Genomic DNA, 23,081 nt, shown 5'->3' with positions numbered 1-23,081 from the left:
GCAAGCGGGACTCTCAGGTGACACTGGCGACGTGGGAAGGAAGCGCGGATGGCACGGTGGTGGCACCCAGCCCGTGCCTCAGGAGGCAATGCTTAGTGGGGGGGAAGCAGGGCCAGGGAGTGCCAACCATTATTTTGAGAAATGTGGTTGGGCACGAAGAAAGGAAAATAGCCAGAGGGGACCTCAAGGTCAGAGGGGTCACCCCAAACCCCCATCTCCAGACCGCCTCCTCCCAGGAGCTCCTGATGCACATTTTAAACTGCAAACGAGTTCTCTACAGTGGGCATGCTGTCTGTAGCTTCTGAATGTGTATGTCTAGCCTTAGACCCACACTTATGTTAACTAAAGAGGCATCAGCTCTGTTTTTAATCACCTTTTCAACGTGAAGTTTGAGATCTGAGGTGGTCTAACCTGACTGTACTTGATGCCTGACTCGGGGCAGCATGGATGATGCTGGGCTGTTTTGTAACCATTCCCAGAGGGGACACTGCTTCATGACCGTGTTCCATTACCCCACAGCCATGTCCCACCTCTGCTTGCGAAGGCCAGCATAGAACACTTCCGGACAGTGTCAGGTCCCAACTAGAAATTTGGTGGTGCAGTTAAAAGCTACGAATGCTAGGAGAGGTCATCAGTGAGGCTCAGGGTGTTTCCACATCTGCACGTGCCAAACACATTCCCCTCTGTGTTCAGTTGCATTTACAAGCCTTTAAATATTAATACGCATTAATATTGATGATTGAGTACCAAATGAGCTTAGCCTCCTAGAAATTACTAGATTTTATATTATTTATTTATTTGTTCAGTATACATTGATTAAGTGCTGGGCAATGTGTTATTACTGGAGAAGACTGGAAAAAGGAATATGACATGGCTCCTGCCCTTGAGAAGCCTACACACACTTATACGTGTGTGCTTAGTCGCTCAGTTGTGCCTGACTCTTTATGACCTCATGGACTGTAGCCCACCAGGTTCCTCTGTCCATGGGGATCTCCAGGCAAGAATACTGGAGTGGGTTGTCATGCCCTCCTCCAGGGGATCTTCCTATTCCAGGGATCGAACCCAGGTCTCCCACATTGCAGGTGGATTCTTTACCATCTAAGCCACCAGGGAAGCTCAAGAATACTGGAGTAGGTATCCTATCCTTTCTCCAGGGGATCTTCCTGACCCAGGAATCAAACCAGGGTCTCCTGCAATGCAGGTAGATTCTTTACCAGCTGAGCTACCAGGGAAGCCCATACATTTACATAAACAGCTACAAACAAAATGGAATGTCTTACAATAATAAAGGCATATATATTATGTATACATGTCTTCTGTATCTATAACATAAAAGCATGTATGTTATATATAGGTATGTGTACCTATATAACAAAGGCATGCATATTATGTACATGTGTGTCTATCTATATAATAAAAGCATGAATGCTTTATATACGTGTGTGTATCTATATCTGAGAGAACACAGAACACACGACTATTTCTTTCAAATGTGACTATGTGCTGAGGGGAGGCACGTTTGGTTGACTCTACAGATAGGAAGAATGAGCAATGATGGTTTACCTCAGTGGATAAAGGAGGAAGAAAGGCCCCAGAGGCAGAAGAAAAGAGGTGTGAATATGCCTGGTGTATGTCTTAATATGGTGTGGTGTTCACAAACTACCAGTGAAATGATAGAAGACACTGACTGGGCACTCACTGTGTGTTAGGTGAGCGTCTAAGCATTTTACGTGGCATGAGCCACGCGTGTGAGTGACTGGAGGTGAGGCTGACAAGACAGATGCGATGCTCTGGATGCTGTGCTAACAGGTCTGGACTTTGTCCCACAGGTAGGGGAGAGCGAGTACTGACAAAATGAGACTTGCAATTAAAAAAGGTTCCTCCACCAGCAGCGCCATCTGGTCACAAAGCCTCCCTCTGCAAAGGGGAATGGGGTGGGGCAGGTGAGATGCGAGGCAAAGAGGTGAGCTCGGAAATTGTTTCAACAGTTCAGACAAGTGAAAAGGCAGGGAGGAGGGGATGCGGGAGAGAATTCTGAGCAAGAAATTGGGACATGGAGACCCCTTGCCCCACAGCCATGGAGGGGCAGGGAAGGGAGGAAGGGGTTTTATTCACTTGGAAGGAAAGAAACATCCTTAGGAAAGAGGATGCGCTCAGTGTGAGGCGCTAGTGGGAAGCTAAGAATGAGAGTCTAGAACTTAGGGCAGCGGTTAGGAGGACAGAAAGTGGGGGACAGAGAGGAGGAGTCCAAATCCAGTCACGATGAATCTGTCCTCTCCCTACTAATGTCACCCGGAAGTCTCCTTTCCCTCCCCAACAGCCTCACACGTTCACAGAACAGCTGCGAACTGCCGCAGGGATGCGTACGCTGCCGGAGGCGAGACACCTGGAGACACACAGGAGCCAAGTGTCACAGGGCCACACGCCTGCGTACTTGCACCAACCGGAGAGAGATACACAGAGGAGCACACACACATACCTGGCCATAGATTGCAGAGGTATGCATATATACATGCAAACACACACATATGTACAGGTGACAGAGGTATACAAACACACACATGCAACTCCACGCACATGTAAATACACCTACAGAGGCCACAGGTGCACAATTTTCTGGAGAGGGTGAAGCATGTTTTCAGTGCGCAGTGGAGTCTTGTCATCTGCCCTGCTGGTGATTCTCAGCTGCTAGGCGGAGCAACCCTGTCTGGTCCCAAAGCCTCCCTTTGCAATGCATTCATGTAAAACATCCCGAGTACATCTCACTGGTCTGCTAGCCCAAGGCACCCATCCCTATTCCATTCGGTGAACTGTTGTGACTGGAGAACAGCTCTGAACTAGATTTAAAGACACCCACTGCGACATTCAACTCTCCTCTTACCAAAAAGTTTCTGCAGGACTTGGCCATCGTATAAATCTTCAGCCAGGTCTTTCACAATGATTCTTTCTCCAACCAAAACATCGTTAATCCAGTCAATTAATACCTGCAGAGTGAGAGAGAGAATAAGAGAAGAGTCATAGGGTGTTTCCTTACACACCAGTGTTCTCATCCTGGACAGTGAAAATTTAAATGAACTTCAGATTTTGAACGGAGCAGAATTATCCACACCCCTGAGTATGTGTGCCAGCAGCTGTGAGTGTGAGCCCAACAGTCCCGTTAAGCTGCAGGTATAGGCTCTGCTAGTGCTGGTGCCTCCAGTGTCTCTGCTAATACCTCTGGCCCTGCCTTCCCTTCCCCGAATGGCAAGGATCGCTCACGCAGTGCTCGGCTGTGTGGCTTTGCAGCCAGGAGAGGATGGGCTTTGGAGTCATGCAAACCGGGGTTGAAACCCTCACTTTACCTACTAAAATAATCTGTGCATCTCTGGGATTGATGGACTGGTATGTGTTTGTGTGTGTGTGTACCTCTGTCATCCATGAACACTGTGTGCATATCTCTGTGATTTATGAATCTACGGCAAGCTAGTTATCTGCTCTGAACCTCTGACTCCCCACCTCTATAATGGAAGTTGAAGACACCTCCCACACTAGGTGGTAGAAAAGAATTACAGGGTCTCTCTGGTGGTCCAGTAGTTAGGACTCCACACTTCCGCTGCAGGGGGCACAGGTTTGATCCCTGGTCAGGGAACTAAGATCCTACATGCCATACCGAGTGGCCAAAAGTCAAAACCAATATCAGGGAAAAAAAAGAAAGGAATTACACACACCAAGGGCCAAATGTCCAATAAGGGCAGATTGTATTAATAAATAAAGCACTCTCCCATTATGACATCTGGCCAGGTGGTTACTGTCACCCCTATGTTCAGGAGGTAAAACCAAACACAGAAGTAATCATAGCCCCAGGTCCCAGAGCTAACTGTGGGCAGGGACAGGAATAATCAGACTCTTGTCCACCTCACTCTACAGCACATGTTGTCCTCCCTGCGCCAGGCCTCCTCTCAGTGGGGCTGTGCAGTGTCCTCTGTGGTCCGTGTCTTAGCCTCTGTGCATCAGGCATCCAGCAGAGGCGTTCCAGGTGACCAGTCACTCAGTTAATCCACACGGCATCCTGAGAGGCAGGTAGCATCAGTTTTGTTTTTCAGGTGAGGAAACTGAAGCTTGCACAAGGCCACTGCCTTTTTAATTTCAACCTCTTGCTTTATTTATGAAGGTATCATTCATATATGATAAAATTAACCAATTCTAGGTATATAGTGTGATGACTTTTGGTCACTGTACACGGTTGGGTAACCATAACCACAATCAAGATACAGAATAGTTCCCTCACCCTAAGAAGGTCCCTCTGGTCTCTGTGCTCAGTCACCTCTCCTGATCACAAGCTTCAGGCAAGCACTACAGTTCCGACTTTTTGACCACTTCACCTAAACGGAATATCACCCATTTTTTTGTGGGGGGGGGCATGCCACATGGTATGTGGGATCTTAGCTCCCGACCAGGGATTGAACCCACACCCCTTTGCAGTGGAAGCGTGGAGTCTTAACCACTGGACTGCCAGCGAGGTCCCAGAGCATCACCTTTTGACGTCTTTGACTTCGCATAAGCAGATTGTCTTTACAACACAGGCGGGAGCTGGGCTTGGTTTCCACCCTTGAGTGGAGGCTCGGGCTTTCAAAGCACAGTGTTCTACTGGCCTAAGGCAGGAGCTTCCGTGCTTCCTTCCTTCCTCCTTCCTCTCTCTTCCCCTCCCCCTTCCCTCCTTCTCTCCTTCATCCATCCAACCATCTACGCATCCAGCATTTATTAATATCTGCTATATATCACTCTGTGCTGGATCCTGAGGGTACAAAAAGACTGTCCCTGATGAAAAAAAAAGGACAATCTTTAACCGGGAGCAGCTCCCCACTTAGTGAAGGAGACCGAGAAGTATATGAGTCGTTGGAACGTCATTTGATGACAACAGTACAGAAGCAAATGCGTGAACCACAGCGGCACAGAGGGGCTGAGTGACAGCCCCAGGTTTAGAGAGGGCTTCCTGAAGGACGTGACCTGGCTTTGAAGGGCAAGTAGAGCACCTGGGCAGAGGGACTGCATGGCCAAAGCCCTGGCGGTGGGAGTGTGGGGCAGCTGTGTGCAGGTGCGCACCGGGAGCCGCCATGAACAGGTCTGCTGTCCCCGTGGCACCCTTGCCAAGCAGGGATTATTTGAGGTTAAAGAGGCAGCTGGAGCATGGAGATGCCAAACACCACCCCCAGGACTGTGGGCTTCAACCTGCAGTTCATAGGAAGCTACACACAGGTTTTGAGCAGGAAAATGAACATTCAGCTTTGCATTTTGAGTGAATCACTCTGCACCCAGTGCCTTTTGGTCCTGTTTTAAGTGCAGCTTGGAGAAGCTGAAGAAGACAGACACAGGACAGGGAATCAGAAGGGGGAGGAAATAGAGATTTTTTGAGGGTGACCATTGGTCAGTCACTGTGCCAAGTACATTATGCACAGTATGTTATTTCATCTTAATCATTTCTGTTTGAATCTCATCTCCTCCACTCATGCCATGACTATAAATGAACAATCACCTGGCTTTTCTGAGACTCAGTGTCCTCATCTGTAAAAGAGATGGAGAGGATACTAAATCCAACTTCAGAGGGTACTTTTGCGGGTCCTTGGGAAATGCAGTGAAAGGGCTGTGGGAGTGAGAAGATCCTGGCAAATGTGAGTTTTTTGCACTAACTTCTCCAGTGCTAATGGTCCATACCATTCTTTGGGCACCTGTTACGTCCCACCTCTGTTAACCTGTAGATGTCCACCTTCTGGATTGCAAGCTGCCTGTGGCCAGGGACTGCTGTGGATTTCTGTTCTCTCTGCAGTGGCTCGAGTGGTGCCACCTACACAGGGTGACTGGTCTAGAGACACCTGTGGAGTTGGAGGCACCTGAATCCCCTTCTAATTTCCTCTTACCTTCATCAGTTCCTGAAGTTTGGGGTCGCTGCGTGAGTTGGGATCCACCATCGTTCGCACTTCATTCTCCTCTTTAAAAAGAAAAGGCAGTCAGCGAGGTGGTGGCTCTGAAGGCATCAGGCTAACCCAGAGAGAACAAGAGACCCCGTTACCCAGCATCGTGTCCTCAGGGTCCAGCTCGAAGGGGATGGGGCTGAGGGGCAGGTTGATGGCGTTCATGCCTTCCTCCTGAAGCTCGGACACTGAAAGAAGGAAGCGCAGCGTTATGCAGCAGCCCATAGCCGTGTTCCACACCGAGGCGGATTGAGAAACGAAAGCACCAGGGTTAGCGTACAGCTGTGACGCAGCCTGCATCCGATTCCTGCCTCTCCTTTAAAAGGAGCAAACCGTCCCCTTCATCTCACTCCTTCTGTCACCTCACTCGCTTTCCTAGAAAAATCGGGCATGGACATCTGCCTCCCTTCAGAGATGATCTTGGAATAAATGGAAGCAAAGTGAGCACTGACGTCTTTCCTAAGTCTCTGCCATGCCTCCCTCCTGTCCCTCCTTCAAGCGCTTGCCGTCCGGTGCAGAGTGCACGCTTGACAAGTCTTTGCTGACTGGATGCACGAGGTCCCCACGCTGAGGCTTCATTTGAGCCACAGGCCTTTTCCATCCTCAGGTCAACCCTCCTCTGACTTCTCTCCTGAATTGGCTCCTGTGTATTTTTTCGGACATTTTTCTCTCTCCCCCTTCCTTCCCACCCACCTCCTGCACTGCTCGAGGATGCCTCATTCTGGCCTCTCCCTGGGCTCTGGATTTATCCCTTCAACCGTAGGGAGTCATGGGCCCTGGGGTCAGGCACCTCACTTCTCCAGGCCTGTTCCCTCAGCTGAACATCAAAAGCTGGACAGGTGACCATCAAGTTCTTTTATACTTTCCCAAATCTTAGAAGTCTACAATTCCACTGTCCTCAAGAAAAATAACAAGAGGTCAGTGACCACTAGACACTTCCAGCCCACCCCCTCCATCCACTGACCCCCACCCCCGACATGAAGCCTTAGTTAAAAATATATATATATAAACTCCTACCACAAAACCAGTTGTGTGATGGCCCTTTGCTGAGCACTGACCTTGGATTATTACCTCTCCTAAAAGCAGTGGCTCAAGTCCCCTCAGTTCTACTCAATTCCAGTTTGGGCAATTCCTTTGCACCAATTAAGCACAGAACAACCGTTTTCTCTGAAGGAGCTGGTCACCAAACAGTTCTTAAGGAGGTGATTCGGCAGCTGCAATCAACTTTGGTAAAAGCAATGTCCCATCTTTCCATTTTATTTTTTTGTATTGACTCTGGCCTCACCGATTGCCAGCATACACTTGCAAGTACTCTTAAGCACAGGCAGCTGCTTACAAAGAGTTCTTTCATATTAGCAGACGTCACTGATGGTTGCAGTTGGACAGGGAGCGAGATTGCCTAACAAAGGGAGTGAAACCCACTCTGCCCTAGAGAGACACAACTTGCATTATGAAGCTGGTATTCAGTCCTGTTGCTGTGGGCTCTTGACATTCAGATGGGATATCAGCCAGTCACCATCTTGAATCTCCAAATCCACAGACACCCACCATTCTATATAATTCCCCCCACAAAACATAATTGAAAAATATAAGTGACACTTTCAAGGTTTAAATGCTTCTATAAATATGGGCTTGTGTTTGCTTTCCAGCAAAGCACAATTGCTTCTTTAGGCTTTATAATGTCTCCTAGCACTCCTCCTAGGACCAGCCATTTGCTTTTCCAGGCTGTTTCTCACAAAGAAGCAAGATTTCTACCACTTAACAAGCATCACTACACAGGCAATGGGAAGTGGAAATAAAGTTACGTTTCAGTGTGGGTGTGAGACAGGGTTAACTGGCCAGTGAAGAGACTAGCTCTTGCCCAGAACCTTCTCCATCTGTATATTCCACCCCATCCCACCCTGCCACCAGGTCTGTGCTGTCCGATACAGTAGCCATTAACCACATGCAGCTACTGAAGTTTAAATGAATTAATAACTCAGTTTCTTAGTTCCACCTGTCACATTTCAAGTGCTCGGTGGCCCCCGTGGGGCAGGTGGCAGCCCATTGGACAGTGCCGATGTAGATTTCCATTATCACAGAAGATTCTGTGATGGTGCTATCCTGACTGATGCCATAGGTCCAAATGCTGATGATATCCAAATTTAAATCTCCAGCCTGATGTATGCTGTATTATATATTTTTAAAGTTAATAAGATTGTATTATCTAAAACTGAATTCAAGGCAACAAAATCAGGGATAGGGTAAAAATGCAGCATCTTCCTAGATATTTTTCATGTACAAAAACAACCAAGCTCTGTCATAATTTATTCTTTTGAGTGGTTTTATTTACCCAGCATCACTGGGTTGTGAAAACAAAAGTCAACTCATTATTAAAACAAGAACCAGAAACATACAAAAACAAACAAAATCTCTAGCCTCGGCCTGACCCTGAGCTCCAGACTCACTCAATATCTCCTCTTTTGTCTACTAATGGAGATCTCAAATTTATACACCCAAAACAGAACACGTGATCTTCAGTACCCTTACTTCCACTGTAACAACACCACATCAAGACTCGTCCACCTTCCTCCTCCTCCTCCTCAGTAAATGGCACTACCATTTGCATAAGAGTTCAAGCCAAAATCTGAGGAATCACCCTTCCCTTCTTTTCCTTACTGTTTGCAGCCAATACATTGGCAAGTTTTCTGGGTTCCACCTCCAAAACAGGACACTATTCCAACCACTTCTCACCAGCTCCATCATCACCATTCTGGTTCAGGCCACCGTTATCTTTCACCTAAATAACCAGAACCACCTTCTAACCTGCCCACTGCTTTCTGATGCATTTTCCCCATGCCAGTCTACTTCCTAGAGCACAATCAGAATGATCTATAAGGATTAAACACAATCATACGTTCTCCTGCTTTACGCCTTCCTGTGGCTTCCCCTCATGTGCATGCTTAGTAGGTCAGTCATGTCTGACTCTTATGTGACCCTGTGGACTGTAGCCCGCCAAGCTCCTCTGTCCATGGGATTTCTCAGGCAGGAATACTGGAGTGAGTTGCCATTTCTTTCTCCAGGGGATCTTCCTGACTCAGGGATTGAATCTGAATCTCCTGCATTGCAGGAGGATGCTTTACTACTGCCACCTGGGAATTCCCATTACACTCAGAATAAAACCCCAATTCCTTCCTAAGACCTACACGACCCTCTGAATAGTCCCCTGCCTCCGTCTTGTGTTGTATTTTCTCCTTAGCACTCATCACAATCTGAAATAACTATTATTTCTACATTTATTATCTATCCCCTCCTCAACAGAATGTAAGCTGTGGAAAGACTGGCACTTTTCCTCTTTTGTTTGATATTAGATCTCTGAAGAGGAGTCAGACTGCCTACATTCAAATACAGGCTCTACCACTTACTAGTACGTGACTTTGGACAAGTTCATCCATCTTACACCTCAGTTTCCTTATCTGCAAAATGGGGGTAATAATAATATTGCCTACCTCCTAGAGTTGTTGAGAAGATTAAATGAGTTAATACATGTAAAACATTTAGAAGAGTGTCTGGTACCTGGTTAAGAGCTATGTAATTATTTGCAATTATTACTTAAAATGATAAGCATTCAAGGACCATTTGTTGAATAAAATGAATAAACCTGTTAAGACTACCCTTCCACTGCACAGGTTATAAGTTGAAGCACAATTTACCAGAGCAGTGTACAGCATGCAAAGAAGACTTTCAGCCTGTCCTTAGGGGAGGAAAACCATACTTTGGCCTGATCCTGTGTGTGCGTGTGTGGGCACATTTCTAGGCCAGAATTTCCAGCTTACTTTTTGTAAAGAGAAAAAAGCTACCTCTGTCCCAAGACTGTTGTCGAGTAAGAGCCAATCTGTGAATATAGAGATATTTGTACCTCTAACGTGTGACTAGAAACACCATATTTGCAGCCAGGACTCCTAAAGGTGGGTCTGAACAGGACCTCTTTTTCTGTGTAGATCATTGTTAGAAATGTTTTTAGATGAAAAATCCCCAGTCAGAAACACTCCCCTCTGCCCTGCCTCTTTAATTCACTCACAGAGACAAAACAAACCCAAGAAGAAAGGCAGAGATATGTTTGCAATTGGAAATGTTTTTTTTCAGGAAATGATTTGGTACAGGAACATCATTCCCATCCCATTAACTGCTGACTCGGAGCCAACTGTTTGTAAAAGTGAATATGCAAACTGCCCGGCTCAGCCTTGGCCCCCCGCCCCATGGGGCCGCATTAGTGGCCATGTTCCCAAAACAGCCCACGTGCTTTGGAGGTTTCATTTCTATTAAACCAAAGCAGGACCCAGCAGAAGCCCCTCGCCACCCCTGCACTCTGAAAGAGAAAGAGCTGCAATTGAATTTTCTCGGCATAGAATATGAATATGATGTTTTCCCCTGAACCTCCTCAACCACCTAAAACTAGGTCTGAATGTGCAGCCTTTGGTGTCTCGCGGTGCCATTAGTCATAACTTAATAAACAGATTAAATGCCCGGCTGAAGGTCGGGCTTGGGAGAGCAGGGCGATTGCCTCAACTCCTGAAGCGCTCACCATGAGGGAGGGAGCCTGGCTTTTCTGGGAAACACAGCATGACTCTGGGTCCAGCTGTGCCGCAGAACAAGTACATGGATGGGCTTTGAAGTCTGAAAGACCTGGATTTGAATCCTACTTCTCTTTTTTATCAGCCATGGGACCTTATGTTGGTGACTTAAACACTTCAACACGAAATGTGATAGAAAACAATTTTGTTTAAAACAAAGGTGCAGCTGACACTATTAGTTTCTTCCCCAATATTGATTTTATTTTTTCTCTCTCTCTGCTGAAATAATACTCTCTCATTTTGTCCCAGTATACACTGCACAACCCCCTCACCCCCACCACCGCCATGCTTCTAGGTGAGATTTCGATTGAGTTAAGCTTATCATGATAATCTCAATTCCTTTAGTGGTGACTGGCTCAAGCATTGTCATGTAACACAATTCTGATCAAAGAGCTGTAACTGGAAATTTCTAGAACCTTCTATAAAAGTTGTCCTTCATTTTAAAAAGAGGCTCAAGGAAAGAGAAGTTATCTTTCTCCTTCTAACCATTACTGCATCAGGATGTTATGCCTTGATATGTAGTCATGAAGTTAGGTCTGCCCAAAGAAGCTAATACGTTAAGGTTGGCAGGGAAGAAAGAAAGGAGTTCTTGTTGATACTGCTAAGCCACCATCCCTAGAGCCACCCTAGCTTTTTGTGTCTTGTTATAAGTGATAAAGGAAGTTCCTTTTTTGTTTAAGTCAGCTGAGTTGGTGTCTTCTGGGGCTTGGAGCCTTAACTCCCTAATTGGTGCATGGGACACCAAGATTATAAAGTTGATGGATGAAGACAGTAGGTATACAAACAACAGTAATTTTCCCTTCCTTTTTTTTTTTTTTTCATGAGAAACAGAATAGCTGCAGATATCTCTTATACTCCAAAATATATATACAAGGGCCCGAAGAACACCAGATGGAAAACAAGTATGGTGAGAAGAATGCACAGAGGTTTCTAAGAGTACAAAAGGGTCCATTTGTGCAAAGCTAGTAATTTCATTCATGTGACCAATACACATTACTGGGCACCTCCTTTGAAGCAAACCCTGTGCCAGCACTGGGCATAGGCTTTGGGGATTTGACATGAGTCTGCCTCAGTCTGTTCTGGTGGGAGAGGCAGGCACAGAAAAACACAATGGGCAGTATGCTGCACTCGGATGAGATACATGTAACCAGAGGGCTGTGGGAGCTCAGTGGTGGGGGCAACAAGGTTAACTGTAGATGGGGAAGACTGGGAAGGATTCTCAGAAAGGGGGACACGAGAGCCGGACTTTGAAAAATTTACATTTTCATCTAACACAGGTGCCTCACAAAAAGCACGCCTTATGTATAAACAGCAAAATGTAGACAAACCGGGCAGCTACTGAGACAGCAGTGATTATGCCTGAGCACTGGGAATGTAGGGCTCACACAGGAGAAACAGGGTGGAAGAACAGGGGTGAATAAGCAGGTAGGGTCCAGAGCATCGAGGGCTGTGAACCCATCTGTTCCCCAGAGTGCACTGGACCATGCTCCCCATGTCTGTAGAGGAAAAACCCAAACACCATACTGAGGGACAGCAAGAGGACATGCAGGTTGTTCCTTCTCCTCCAGTGCAAGTGAACCCCAGTGAGGTACTCAGGCTGCTCTAGCTCGTTCTCGGGACCCCAGTGATTACTTTCTGGCCGTCATGAAAGCTCACTCAAGTTCCTTTAATTTCTAAATGGCTCAATGGTCCCCCAGAAATTCCTGCAGCTAGAGACATCTACACTGTCTGGTTGGCAAATCCCAACAACTTTTCTCTATGTGGAAAATCAACCTGAAAGAACATCTACCAAAAAACACTTACTGGTGAGAAAATGGATGCTTATATCCTAAGACTGGAATCAAGACAAAGATATCTCCTCTATTCAAAATCATACTAAAAACTCTAGCTATTACAATAATGCAGAAAAAGGAAATAAAAGGCACACAAGTTGGAAAGGAAGAAATACAATTTTCCCTTGTGGCTCAGAGAGTAAAGAATCCGCCTGCAATGTGGGAGATCTTGGTTCAATCCCTGCATTGGGAGGATCCCCTGGAGAAGTGAAAGGCTACCCATGCTAGTACTCTGGCCTGGAGAATTCAAAAGACTGTAATAGTCCATGGGGTTGCAAAGAGTCGGATACAACTTTCACTTTCACTTCTGTTCGTAGATAATATGATTGATTGTGTAGAAACTCCCAAAGAATTGACCAATGATGAAACAAAACAACAACAACAAAAAACCCCATAGTCTTATGTGTTAGTTGCTCAGTCATGTCTGAATTTTTGTGACCAATGGACTGTTCATAGGAAGCCAGGCTCCCCTGTCCACGGAATTCTCCAGGCAAGAATACTGGAGTAGCTAGCCATTGCTTTCTCCAGGGGATCTTCCTATCCCAGGGACCGAACCCTGGTCTAGGAGAAGGCAATGGCACCCTACTCCAGTACTCTTGCCTGGAAAATCCCACGGACGGACAAGCCTGGTAGGCCGCAGCCCATGGGGTCGCAAAGAGTCAGCCACGACTGAGCGACTTTGCTTTCACTTTTCACTTTTATGCATTGGAGGAGGAAATGACAACCCACTCCAGTGTTCTTGCCTGGAGAATCCCAGGGACGGGGGAGCCCGGTGGGCTGCCGTCTATGGGGTTGCACAGAGTCGGACACGACTGAAGCGACTTGGCAGCAGCAGCTCCTGCACTGCAGGCAGATTCACCCTGTGAGACACCAGGGAAGTCCATCTCTTAGAACTAATAAGCAGTTATGGCAAGGGGTCAGGATAGAAGGTTAATAGACAAAAACCAATTGTTTTCCTATGCACCAACAATAAATGATTAAAGTTAGAAATTAAAAACACAATATCATTTATGTGCTGTGCTTAGTCATTCAGTTGTGTCTGACTCTTTGCAACCCCATGGACTGCAGTCCACCAGGCTCCTCTGTCCATGGGGATTCTCCAGGCAAAAATACTGGAGTGGGTTACCATGCCTCCTCCCGGGGATCTGCCCAACCCAGGGACTGAACCCAGGTCTCTCACATTACAGGCGGATTCTTTACCATCTGAGTCACCAGGGAAGCCCAATAACATTTATAGTAGCACCCAAATATGCAATACTAAGATATAAATCTAGTGGCATGTACACAGGGATGGCATACAGAAAATTACAAAACTCTGATGAAAGTAATCAAAGATCTAGATAAATCGAGAGACAGTGTTCATGGATTATAAGACATAGTATTAAAGTGTCAGTTCTTTCCAAGTTCACCTATCAGTTCAGTTCAGTTGCTCAGTCGTGTCCGACTCTTTGTGACCCCATGAATTGCAGCACGCCAGGCCTCCCTGTCCATCATCAACTCCCGGAGTTCACCCAAACTCATGTCCATCAAGTCAGTAATGCCATCCAGCCATCTCATCCTCTGTCGTCCCCTTCTCCTCCTGCCCCCAATCCCTCCTAGCACCAGAGTCTTTTCCAATGAGTCAATTCTTTGCATGAGGTGGCCAAAGTACTGGAGTTTCAGCTTCAGCATCAGTCCTTCCAATGAACACTCAGGACTGATCTCCTTTAGGATGGACTGGTTGGATCTCCTTGCAGTCCAAGGGACTCTCAAGAGTCTTCTCCAACACCACAGATCAAAAGCATCAATTCTTCGGTGCTCAGCTTTCTTCACAGTCCAACTCTCACATCCATACATGACCACTGGAAAAACCATAGTCTTGACTAGACAGACCTTTGTTGGCAAAGTAATGTCTCTGCTTTTGAATATGCTATCTAGGTTGGTCATAACTTTCCTTCCAAGGAGTAAGTGTCCTTTAATTTCATGGCTGCAATCACCATCTACAGTGATTCTGGAGTAATAAAATAAAGTCTGACACTGTTTCCACAATTTCCCCATCTATTTCCCATGAAGTGATGGGACCAGATGCCATGATCTTCGTTTTCTGAATGTTGAATTTTAAGCCAACTCTTTCACTCTCCTCTTTTACTTTCATCAAGAAGCTTTTTAGTTCCTCTTCACTTTCTGCCATAAGGGTGGTGTCATCTGCATATCTGAGGTTATTGATATTTCTCCCGGCAATCTTGATTCCAGCTTGTGCTTCTTCCAGCCCAGCATTTCTCATGATGTACTCTGCATATAAGTTAAATAAGCAGGGTGACAATATACAGCCTTGACGTACTCCTTTTCCTATTTTGAACTAGTTTGTTGTTCCATATCCAGTTCTAACTGTTGCTTCCTGACCTGCATATAGGTTTCTCAAGAGGCAGGTCAGGTGGTCTGGTATTCCCATCTCTTTCAGAATTTTCCACAGTTTGTTGTGATCCACACAGTCAAAGGCTTTGGCATAGTCAATAAAGCAGAAATAGATGTTTTTCTGGAACTCTCTTGCTTTTTCCATGATCCAGCGGATGTTGGCAATTTGATCTCTGGTTCCTCTGCCTTTTCTAAAACCAGCTTGAACATCTGGAAGTTCATGGTTCACATATTGCTGAAGCCTGGCTTGGAGAATTTTGAGCATTACTTTACTAGCGTGTGAGATGAGTACAATTGTGCGATAGTTTGAGCATTCTTTGGCATTGCCTTTCTTTGGGATTGGAATGAAAACGGACCTTTTCCAGTGCTGTGGCCACTGCTGAGTTTTCCAAATGTGCTGGCATATTGAGTGCAGCACTTTCACAGCATCATCTTTCAGGATTTGAAATAGCTCAACTGGAATTCCATCACCTCCACTAGCTTTGTTCGTAGTGATGCTTTCTAAGGCCCACTTGACTTCACATTCCAGGATGTCTGGCTCTAGGTGAGTGATCATATCATTGTGATTATCTGGGTCATGAACATCTTTTTTGTACACCTATATATTCAATGTAATCCTAGTCAAGAGTCACAGCAAGCTATTTTATGTATATTGACAAACCAATCCTAAGGTTCACATAGGAAGGCAGACTCAAAGTAGACAACAAACTATTAAAGAAGGACAAAGCTGGACGATTGACACTACCAGACGTCAAGGTAAATGACAGTGGCAAAAGAGCAGGCACATAGGTCGATGCAACAGAATAGAGAACCGAGGAACAAACCCACACAAATACAGTCAGCTGCTCCTTGACAAATGAGGACAGGCAATTCAATGTAGAAAGGACAGTTATACCAACCAATGCTAGAACCATTGGATGAAAGTACTCCATTCGAGTACTCTTGCCTGGAAAATCCCATGGACAGAGGAGCGTTGTAGGCTACAGTCCATGGGGTCGCAAAGAGTCAGACATGACTGAGCAACTTCACTTTCACTTTCATCCAATGGTTCTAGCATTGGTTGGTATGACTATCCTTTCTACATTGAATTCATTGGATAGCCAACTGCAAAAATTAATCTAGACACAGACCATATACCCTTCATTTTAACAAGTTCTTATGCAGATTTTAATGAAGTCCAAGTTATCAATTTTTCTTTCACGGTTTGTCCTTCTGGTGTTGCATCTAAAAACTCATCGCCAAACTCCTAAATCAAACAGATTTGTTAAATTTTCTTCTATAAATTTTATACATTATATTTTATACTTAAGTCTGTGATAATTTTTCTTTTTTCTTTTTTTAATTTTTTTATTCTTTAATTATGCTAATCACTTTTAATCTTTTTTAAAAAATTTTATTGTATTTTTAAACTTTACAATATTGTATTGGTTTTGTCAAATATCAAAATGAATCCGCCACAGGTATACATGTGTTCCCCATCCTGAACCCTCCTCCCTCCTCCCTCCCCATACCATCCCTCTGGGTCGTCCCAGTGCACCAGCCCCAAGCATCCAGTATCATGTATCAAACCTGGACTGGCGACTCGTTTCATACATGATAGTATACATGTTTCAATGCCATTCTCCCAAATCTTCCCACCCTCTCCCTCTCCCACAGAGTCCATAAGACTGTTCTATATTTTGAGTTTTGTGAGAAGGTCATTAAAAACAAGGAAGGTCTGAGAAAATATAACAGCCAAGAGAAACCTTAGAAGATGTGACAGCTGAGGGTGACACGGTATCCTGCAAGGGAACTTGGGACAGAAAAAGGACATTAGGTAAAAGCTGAAAAAAATCTGAATAACTTAATAATATTAATATGGGTTCATGAATTATAACAAATGCAGCATATTAATATAAAATGTTAATAAGAGGGGAACTGAACATAGGCATAAATGAACTCTCTGTATTATCTTTTCATTTTCCCTATAAATTTAAAAGTATTATAAAAATAGTCTATTAAAAAAATCAACCCAAATTTTCTATTTTTCCAATGAAATACAGTGCTCACTGGGGGGAAATCCATAATTTTAAGAGATGCATATGTTTCTTTCCATCACCAAGGAGACAGTGGTAATTTATCCAAAATTAGCTGACCCCTATAGAAGCATTTGTACAGGAAGCAAAGCACAAAGACCATCTCAAAGTCCTATAGTGCAAGCTGTACTTATTCCCAAGTGAGAACTTGTTTCCACATAGAAACTGCATGGTTTTTAGGTTTGTTTCCAGGGCTGAGATGAGAAGACGGAGCTTCCTCATAACTTAAGGATGCCTGGCAAGGTCATTTCTACTTTCCCAAGAAGAGATCTGTCCCACCAGTACAACCATCACTGAAGGTGTCTTTACTGCTTTCTCTGGAACTGCTTTGGAAACTGAATCTATCCATTGTTCCTGATGGGGCTTTTATGACACGGCTGTTGTATTAGCTTTCCATTGCTGTGGTAACAATTACCACACACTTGGTGGCTTGAAACAACATAGATTTATTATCTTTATGGTTCTGTAGGTTAGAAGTCCAACATGGGTCTCACTGGGATAAAACTGAGGCATTGGCAGGGTTTGCTCCTTTCTGGAGGCTCTAGGGGAGGATTCATTTTCCTGCCTTTTCTGGCTTCTGGAGGCCACCTGCATTCTTTGGCTTGTGGTCCCCTTTCTCCATCTTCAAAGTCGGCAATGGGGGATGGAGGTCAAATCCTTCTCACATTGCCGTACTCTGACCTCTTTTTTTACCTATCTCTTCTATTTTTAAGTACTCTATGATTACACTGGGCTGCCTGGAAAACCTAGGACAATCTCCTTATTTTAGAGTCGGCTGATGAGCAGCCATAATTGTACCTGCAGCCTTAACTTCCCTTTGCCAAGTAAGCTAATATATCCCTAGATTCATTAAAATCCATATCTGGGATATGGATATCTTTGGGGGGCATTCCTCTGGCTCCAACATTTTCTTGGGGGACAGGTTCTGTTCCCAAATCTCACCCCTGCCTACAACATGTGGGTTCATTCTTCTTCTGTGTGAAATTATCAAAAGGAAATGCAAAACCACCACCCCCTCCATCCTAGCCCTTAAACCAGAGTTTTATTACTTAAAAAAAAAAAAAAAAAAAAACAAACTTATTTCAGCGGCCATAATATAAAGCATCAGGCAAACATGGCAACAGCTCAGAGTGGCCTCAGCAGACTGTCAGGGTCCCCCCACACTCTGCTCTACCTGACACAGCTGTTTAGTCACCAGGGTCTGACATATGGGCCTTGAAGCACAGCCAAAAAAGGAACTTAAAGGTTGGTATTATGATGGGAGCCGACAGGGGAATCTATAGTGTCAAGTCTTAAAGTTTCCACCCATGTCTTTGTTTTGGTCAGTTTTATAGTCTCTGCAGAGTTGGAAGGCTGCCAGGCAGATGGCCCCTGGACATTAATTCATTGTTCAGCCAAACACGTGATTCAGCAGCCCTCAAATTGCAAGTACGCTCAGAGGGAGACGGATGCACCGTTGACTAGCTTTGGGCTGTCAAAACCATGTGAACTGAAACACCGGTGAGGTCTCAAGTAAGCTGTGGGAATTTCAAACACTGCTCAGGCACAGAGGGTCTATGATCAAAATCAAACACATCAGCGTTCTTCGTCTTTTGCCACACCATGCCCGCTGTCATTTTAGATCTAGCACCAGAACCGTTTTCTTGGTTTTAAAGGTCTGTTCCTACTTAAGTAGAAAGTGGTGCAGGTGTGTCGCTCCGGGAGTTTATAACGGGTGACACCAAGCTGTCATGCATGCGTGTGCATCTCTGTGCATCCATATACCCTAGCATTTGTATTAATAACAGCCTTGGGGAGACCACAGAAACTGACCTGGTATGTTAGCTAATTAGATGTGAAGTGTGGGCACAACTCAGGACAGCCAGGGTAGAACTGGCCCTGCTCATCTCTTTCATTTATAAGCATACATGGGCATCTCTGGTACCAGGGGCTGGGCCAGAAGCTGTGAATACAATGACAAACAAGTACTCTCCTTCTGGGGTTGGTAGATGCCCGTGACGGCGAGAGACCAGTACACCAGGCATGTGCTGCTACACACTGAGTAAGTGCTCAGAGAATGCTGTAGTTGAGCAGGGAGGGGAAAGATGTGCCCACAAACTGCACTGCAGTAACGCTATGGTCCTCTACGCAGTTCTGAACCAAGTCCTGAGAGCAGAGCATTCTTCCAAAGTGGAGGGAACAACAGAGGAGTACATGGGAGATGCAGAGACCATGGGAAGACCAGCGGGGCTCTAGGCAACCAGGGTGGCCTCTGCAACTCACTGGCTTTGTATCTCTGCATCGCCGGAGTCAAATTTCTTTCTTTCATTCTCTGTGGCTCTTTGGCCTTCGTGTCTATAGCATTCTTATTTATTAATTCAAAGTAAGCCAGTCATTTATTTTTGCAGTGGCTCAGTGCTGCTTAAAGTGCCACATCAAGTACCAGTTCATTGGAATTTCCGAGTGGTGGACTCCACTGAAGCAAGGGCTCTGGGTAGGGGGGTGGCCAGGGAGTGGCCACAGCATCGTTGTGTTTTGTTTGGATCAGTTCACCAGAGGGCTAAATCTGGATTTGTCTGGAGGTCAGCTGGTGGTTTATCCTGAAGGAGCACTGTTGGTGGAAACTCTCCCTTGAATGGATAATGGTGAAAAGAACACATACTTGCACTGCATTTCTTTTGTACCAGGGACACAGATGCGGCCCCTTTCTTTAATATATATATTTACTCATTTAATCTTCCTGACAATCTGATGAGTAGGAACTGATTATCCCCATTTTACAAATGAGGAAAATGGGGCCCAGAGAGGTTATGTAACTTGAGCAAAAAAGTGGAACCCAGATTGATCCCAGGTCATCTGGCTCCCGGAATTTGCTCAAGTTCACATCCATTGAGTCACTGATGCTATCTAGCCCTCTCATTCTCTGCCACCCTCCTCTCCTTTTGCCTTCAATCTTTCCTAGCGTCAGGGTCTTTTCCAATGAGTTGGCCCTTTGCATCAGGTGAGCAAAATATTGGAGCTTCAGCTTCAATATCAGTCCTTCCAATGAATGTTAAGGGTTGATTTCCTTTAAGATTGACTAGTTTGATCTCCTTACTGTCCAAGGGACTCTCAAGAGTCTTCTGCAGCACCACAGTGATTCAAAAGCATCGAATCATCAGTGCTCGGTGCTCAGTCGTCTTTATGGTCCAACTACACTCACATCTGTACACTACTGGAAAAACCATAGCTTTGACTATGTGGACCTTTGTCAGTAAACTGATGTCTCTGCTTTTTAATATGCTGTCTAGGTTTCTTATACTTTCCTGCCAAGAAGTAAATGTCTTCTAATTTCACAGCTACAGTCACTTGAGCAAACTCTGGGAGATGGTGGAGGACCGAGAAGCTGGCGTGCTACAGTCCAAAGGGCCGCAAAGAGTCGGACATGACTTAGCAACTGAACAACCACAGCTGGCTCCAGGGTTTACACCCTCAACACTACACTGTATGTTGTTCCCATTTTGTGTAACACTTTTTGTACACTGAGCCCTACAGGTGGTCTGGTCACTCTTTGTACGCTTAGCCTCTCTGAGGACAGAGGCGACACTTAAGCTGTATTTTTGTTTGTTTTAAATAACAAGTTGACTTATTTCTGGCTAGAAAAGAAAGAATGCTAATTTAAGAGAACCTGAAAAATATTAAAAAACTAAGAGGAAAACAACCCTACTGCTTAGAGGTAACATGTTATGTTTTCTTCTGCTTTTCTATGTTTTATATACACACTTACACATACTCCATACTGGGTACATACTGGGTAGTTCCATGGCCAGTTTTTATAGTATCAGATAATCTCACTGTACTTCCTTATGCCATCAAAAATATCCCTTTAACTGGCTTTCTCAACCTCTGTTGAAGGTATGCACACACACTGCTTAACCCTTCTGTAACTGTTGGACATTTAGGTGGTTCCCAGTCCTCGGGGAAGGCGGCTGGATCTGGAGAGTTGCGTCATTTGCCAGCTATGGAAGGGGGTGAGGTGGGGAGGGGAGGGGGTGCTCAGGCAGGAGGACCAGCAAGTGCAAAATGTGGGGCCTCTGGGGAACCAGATGACAGCCTGATGTGAGGTTCAGGCTACAGGCTCTTCGCTCTCTTTAGTGGATGAGGAAGCCAAAGTTCAGAAAGTGTAGGAGACTTCCTGAAAAGTTCTCTGGAAGATGATTCTACCAGTTAGCTGTCTCCTTTCCCCAGTGTATGAGTTTGAAGTCATATGAAAGGGGAAAGAAATCCCAGGAAAAGGGGTGAGGGGTGAGGAAAGAGATGCAGAGACATAGGAAGAGCCAGAGAAGGAGGCCCATGTTACTGAGCCGGTTACCTGTGGGCACCTGAACCGCAGCTTCTATGGGGCTAAGGAACCATACACAGTGTCTCCAGGAGACTTCCCTACTACTGAGGTGGCCCCCGGGTGCTACCTCTCTGTACTTCCAGGCCACACTGGGTGCCAATTGAGGGGGCTTCAGAAGCCAGAGCCCTGGGACAGAAAAGTGGAGGTGCCTGATTAAGTGGGCAGCCTTCTGTGTACACCAAACCATCTACCAAGCCGGGCTGAAAAAGGAGGTGACCTGGGACTCTGTGTTCAGTGCAAAAGCATCTACTGTGCTCACCCAGGGATCTGGGGGCCAGGGTCTGCCACCCCTTCCCCTAGGAGACAAATTCTAGGAGACCCGATGGGAGCTAAAAGGGTATGTTTTTGGCAACATATCTGGGAGGGGAACATACTCTTGTTCTCCAAGGAAGAAGCAAACCAGAATGGATGGGCTGCAGAACCCTGTTCATCTTATTCTGACACTAAGCCCATGCCACTCAAAACAGACAACCCCTTAATCCCAACTGTGACATGTCCAGGCTGGAGACTCAGAGCTGAGCAGGAGATGGACCTGACCTGGCTCAGGTCTGCCCTGAGAGGAGGCTGGTACTGCTGCTGGGCAGGTTCTTGCATCAGAGCACAAGACCATGCTAAGGAAACTTCTAGGGGGCAGGGGAAGGGACATGCCTTGTGCTGAGCTCCTGAATAGGCCAGGCCTTATGCTGAAGACTTCTGCTCATTATTCACTCCCTCCATCCCTTCTGGAAGAGAGACTCCTCCTCCTTGGGACGGAGCAAAAGTTTTGGAACTAACTCATCATCACACGACTATAATCACAGTGCTGCGGGAAGTTTCTGACTTCTTCATCTAATGGAATGAGGCCTGGTAAAATGTGCTCATTGGCCTCCTCCCAGTCTTAAATGCTGATTAAGCACCTGCTATATGCCACACATATTCTAGAAAAGAATGAACCCTTGCCCTAGGAGCTCACATTCATATATACCTGGAGTCTCAGTGGTCTGAGGACCAACACAGGCATGGCTCTGGGCAATGAGGGAGACCAGGCTAGGCCTGTACCACCAGGAGGGACCAGGGAGGGCTTCATGGAGAAGGCAGTGCCAGACCTTTCCATGGCTGCATCTTTGTTCTTCTATCCATCTCACTTAGCATTGTTTGCAATTATCTATCTGTGCACCTATATGAAGAACCCATCTCCTCCACTATTTCGAGTGTGCCAAGAGGCCTGCCCACTGCTGCATGGCCATGAGATGTTAATACGTATTTTCGGAATGAATGGGTAGTGTGGCCAGGCTGATCCTTGAACAGTGCCCCCTTCCGGCAGAAATAAACATAGTATAAACAAACAGCTCCACCTTCTAGGTCAGAGACAGATGGTAATCTTGGGTGGGTCTGGGCTTTAAAAAGAAAAAGAATTGGAGACAGCAAAGGAAGGAGCAGAGAAGGCCAACAGGTCTTGGCTCTTTAGGCGGAAGCATTTTTTACTTATTATCTAGGCGTCTTCAGCATTATGACAAAATGTTGTCCCAGAGCAGACATCTGTGCCCATCACCCTGGAAGCAGTGACAAAATGCTGCCAGTCTCTGTGCCTCATAAGCGTTATTGCAGCTCCCTGTATTCCTTTTTTTTTTTTTTTTACTAAACCAATAATCCACGTTGACAGCAAATCTGTACAGAGAACCTATTAAAAGAAATTGTAGTAAATCAGAGATGTTTTAACTGTCTGTCTGGTGTTCTGATTGCCTGCCCGGCACTTCCACTGTAACTTCCTTCTGTACAACCTGCCATTTGATTAAATTCCACGGATAATTACTGAGTCTTGACTACGTGCAAGGCAATGCGTTGGGAGCCTCTTGCCAGTTGCATCTTCCAGGCCCAGA

At 45.6% G+C, this 23,081-nt stretch overlaps 1 protein-coding gene across 3 annotated transcripts in view; it reads right to left on the bottom strand.

Moving 5' to 3' along the window:
* The window catches only part of PARVA (parvin alpha), a 180,572-nt gene that overhangs the window by 65,824 nt on the left and 91,667 nt on the right, over positions 1-23,081 (bottom strand). For 2 of the 3 annotated variants that reach the window (XM_006055220.4, XM_025266660.3), the window contains exons 2-4: positions 6,047-6,136; positions 5,895-5,965; positions 2,882-2,984 (exon numbers count right to left, since the gene is read on the bottom strand). In XM_006055220.4, the coding sequence (XP_006055282.3) occupies positions 2,882-2,984; positions 5,895-5,965; positions 6,047-6,136 (264 nt within the window). Of the gene's footprint in view, positions 1-2,881; positions 2,985-5,894; positions 5,966-6,046; positions 6,137-19,771; positions 19,778-20,711; positions 20,716-23,081 lie in introns of those variants that run through there. The other variant, XM_025266659.3, reaches the window with a different exon arrangement.

Source organism: Bubalus bubalis, chromosome 16, assembly GCF_019923935.1.
Source record: "Bubalus bubalis isolate 160015118507 breed Murrah chromosome 16, NDDB_SH_1, whole genome shotgun sequence".
In the NCBI taxonomy this organism is placed as follows: Eukaryota; Metazoa; Chordata; class Mammalia; order Artiodactyla; family Bovidae; genus Bubalus; species Bubalus bubalis.
Note: the sequence above shows the minus strand (reverse complement) of the source record. Positions and strands in the feature narration are given on the sequence as shown.